Source organism: Aplysia californica, unplaced genomic scaffold (genome assembly GCF_000002075.1).
Source record: "Aplysia californica isolate F4 #8 unplaced genomic scaffold, AplCal3.0 scaffold00001, whole genome shotgun sequence".
In the NCBI taxonomy this organism is placed as follows: domain Eukaryota; kingdom Metazoa; phylum Mollusca; class Gastropoda; order Aplysiida; family Aplysiidae; genus Aplysia; species Aplysia californica.
Window position 1 is genome coordinate 2,139,983 of NW_004797271.1, and position 2,500 is coordinate 2,142,482.

The 2,500-nt window shown below is 40.7% G+C and overlaps 1 protein-coding gene across 2 annotated transcripts in view; it reads right to left on the bottom strand.

The window, feature by feature from the left end:
• LOC101859896 (lipase member H-B) overlaps positions 1-2,500 on the bottom strand; it is a 7,802-nt gene that overhangs the window by 2,905 nt on the left and 2,397 nt on the right. For both annotated transcript variants that reach the window (XM_005088924.3, XM_035969116.1), the window contains 2 exons: positions 2,280-2,363; positions 270-503 (listed from right to left, as the gene is read on the bottom strand). In XM_005088924.3, the coding sequence (XP_005088981.2) occupies positions 270-503; positions 2,280-2,363 (318 nt within the window). The remainder of the gene's footprint in view (positions 1-269; positions 504-2,279; positions 2,364-2,500) is intronic.

A 2,500-nucleotide genomic window follows, 5' to 3' on the forward strand; every position in this document is an offset into this window, starting at 1 on the left:
GACAACATTAATGCGTGGAGAGATCTGCAAGCGCATGGGGTGTCCACGCACACACACACGCACACAAAGACAAAGCTAAAGGCACGTTCATTATGCTCTGGTAGATAATTAAAATAAGTGAACACAAACAACAACAACAAACAAACAAACAAACAAACAAACAAACAAACAACAAACAGAAAAGATAACTAACTAACTAACTAACTAACTAACTAACTAACTAACTAACTAACTAACTAACTAACTAACTAACTAACTAACTAACTCACAGCAGAAGGGCCTTTCGATGTGGTCGGAAAAGTAGTAATAGATTCTTGGACTCTTTTCACTCTGTGCCAGGGCAGCCTCCTTGTCTATCCCGAAGCCGAACGTCAACTCCGGAAGGTGGGAGCACAGACCATGCAGAAAGGCGTGCTTGGAGGAGCAGCCGAGCACAAAGCGGAAATTGCAATTCAAGACGGAGTCAATCGCGATATAACTTGCTCGCCCATGGCTGCATGTATCTGTAAATGAAGAGAAACAAACAAAAATAAACAGAAAAAACCCCAACAGAATGATTGACTTACCAACTGATTTCTTTGACGATTGTTAATTTTTGGGGGTTTGACGCTGCTCTTAATAATGTAAGGCCAATTGAGGGTCGGGGCATTTGATCTCATTGTCTATATAACAATAATATGTTGGATTTATAAAACGCTCTATCCCATACAAGTATAAGCTCTGAGTCAGGAAAGGTACATCCATGAACAAAAGGACACACCGGAAGCTCGCAATTTCCTGATCCAGGAGGCTTTATAATAATAATAATAATAATAATAATAATAATAATAATAATAATAATAATAATAATAATAATAGTAGTAGTAGTAGTAGCAGTAGCAGCACAAGCAGCAGCAGTAGTAGTAGTAGTAGTAGCAGTAGCAGTAGCAGTAGCAGTAGCAGTAGCAGCAGCAGCAGCAGCAGCAGCAGCAGCAGCAGCAGCAGCAGCAGCAGCAGTAGCAGTAGCAGTAGTAGTAGTAGTAGTAGTAGTAGTAGTAGTAGTAGTGGTAGTAGTGGTAGTGGTAGTAGTGGTAGTAGTAGTAGTGGTAGTAGTAGTAGTAGTAGTAGTAGTAGTAGTAGTAGTAGTAGTAGTAGTAGTAGTAGTAGTAGTAGTAGTAGTAGTAGTAGTAGTAGTAGTAGTAGTAGTAAATTGCATCTATAATATAGCGTTCTATCCTATACGAGTATAAGCTCTGAGCGCTTTACATCGACAACAGGATCACTGACCATAATACTTCATTCACACAAGATAAAACATTTCACATAAGCAAGAAAACCAGTTCAACTGCATAAAGAAAAACTTCCTCAAGCATACATTATACACATTAATTAAGGACAGCAGTAAAAACAAAACGTGTCAGCCAGCATTTACTACCACACTTCAACTAAAAATTAAACAAACGAGTCTTGAACAATCGTTTAAACGTATTAGGATTTGTTATTAATCTGAGGTCCTGGGGAAAGGAGTTACAGATTTAAGGACCATAAAGATGAGAAACCTCTGTCATCAAAAGGTTTTAATTTCATTCTAGGGGCTCTGAATGTGGTCGCGTCTGTGGCTGACCGTAATTGATTGCATTGAACGTACAGTTTGCTACCTAAAAATTATAAAGTTTTACCTGCATAGTACCTTATTATTTTTTTAAATAGAAATTTGACATAAAAAATGTGGAGTTTCACATGTCAAGCTTTTCCGAATGCAACTCTTTAGATATCATGATAGCGACTCAGAAAAATCTCACGATTTTGACAGAGCAGATAGAGCATTCGCTTTCTGACTTCATGGTCTTAATGACCCGAAACTACCACAAATGTCGGATGGAACTTTGTTATTCTATGATAGCGAGTTTGCTCAGACTCAACGTCTCTGCCTCCCTGCGACACCTTACACTATAGACAACAGTAAAATACCCCCCCCCCCCCCCTTTTCCCCCTGGAGTCCATTCACAACAGCAAGTGGGTGGGGGGGGGGGGGGGGGGGCGTTGTGAAAGCTCAACTGACAATGAACGTTCCAGCACGCCTTGTTAGAGTTTTGAGCCACGGTCATCCGTTCCATAGCTCAAACTGTTTGTCTCAGTCTGAGACAGACAGACAGACAGACAGACAGACAGACAGACAGACAGACAGACAGACAGACAGACAGACAGATCGACAGACAGACAGGCAGACAGACAAAACACATTAATTTCGAAATGAGCTAAAAAGCAAAGGCTTTCTAAGAAACAGAGGAAAAACTCACCTCCCCGGTCGTCACACCCTGGCTGATCTGTCCCTTCATTCATGAGAAAATTGACGTGCCCCAAAATTCTAGAAGTGCCAACACCTGTTGAACGAGAAAGAATCTCTGTTTCTTTTTTTAATATAAAAATCAAGATGTTGTTACATACCCATCGACACACGTTAGGCCATTTTAGTAGGTAGGCAGCTTAGACCCCGTCTGGCAGGGGCAACTCGGGCTGA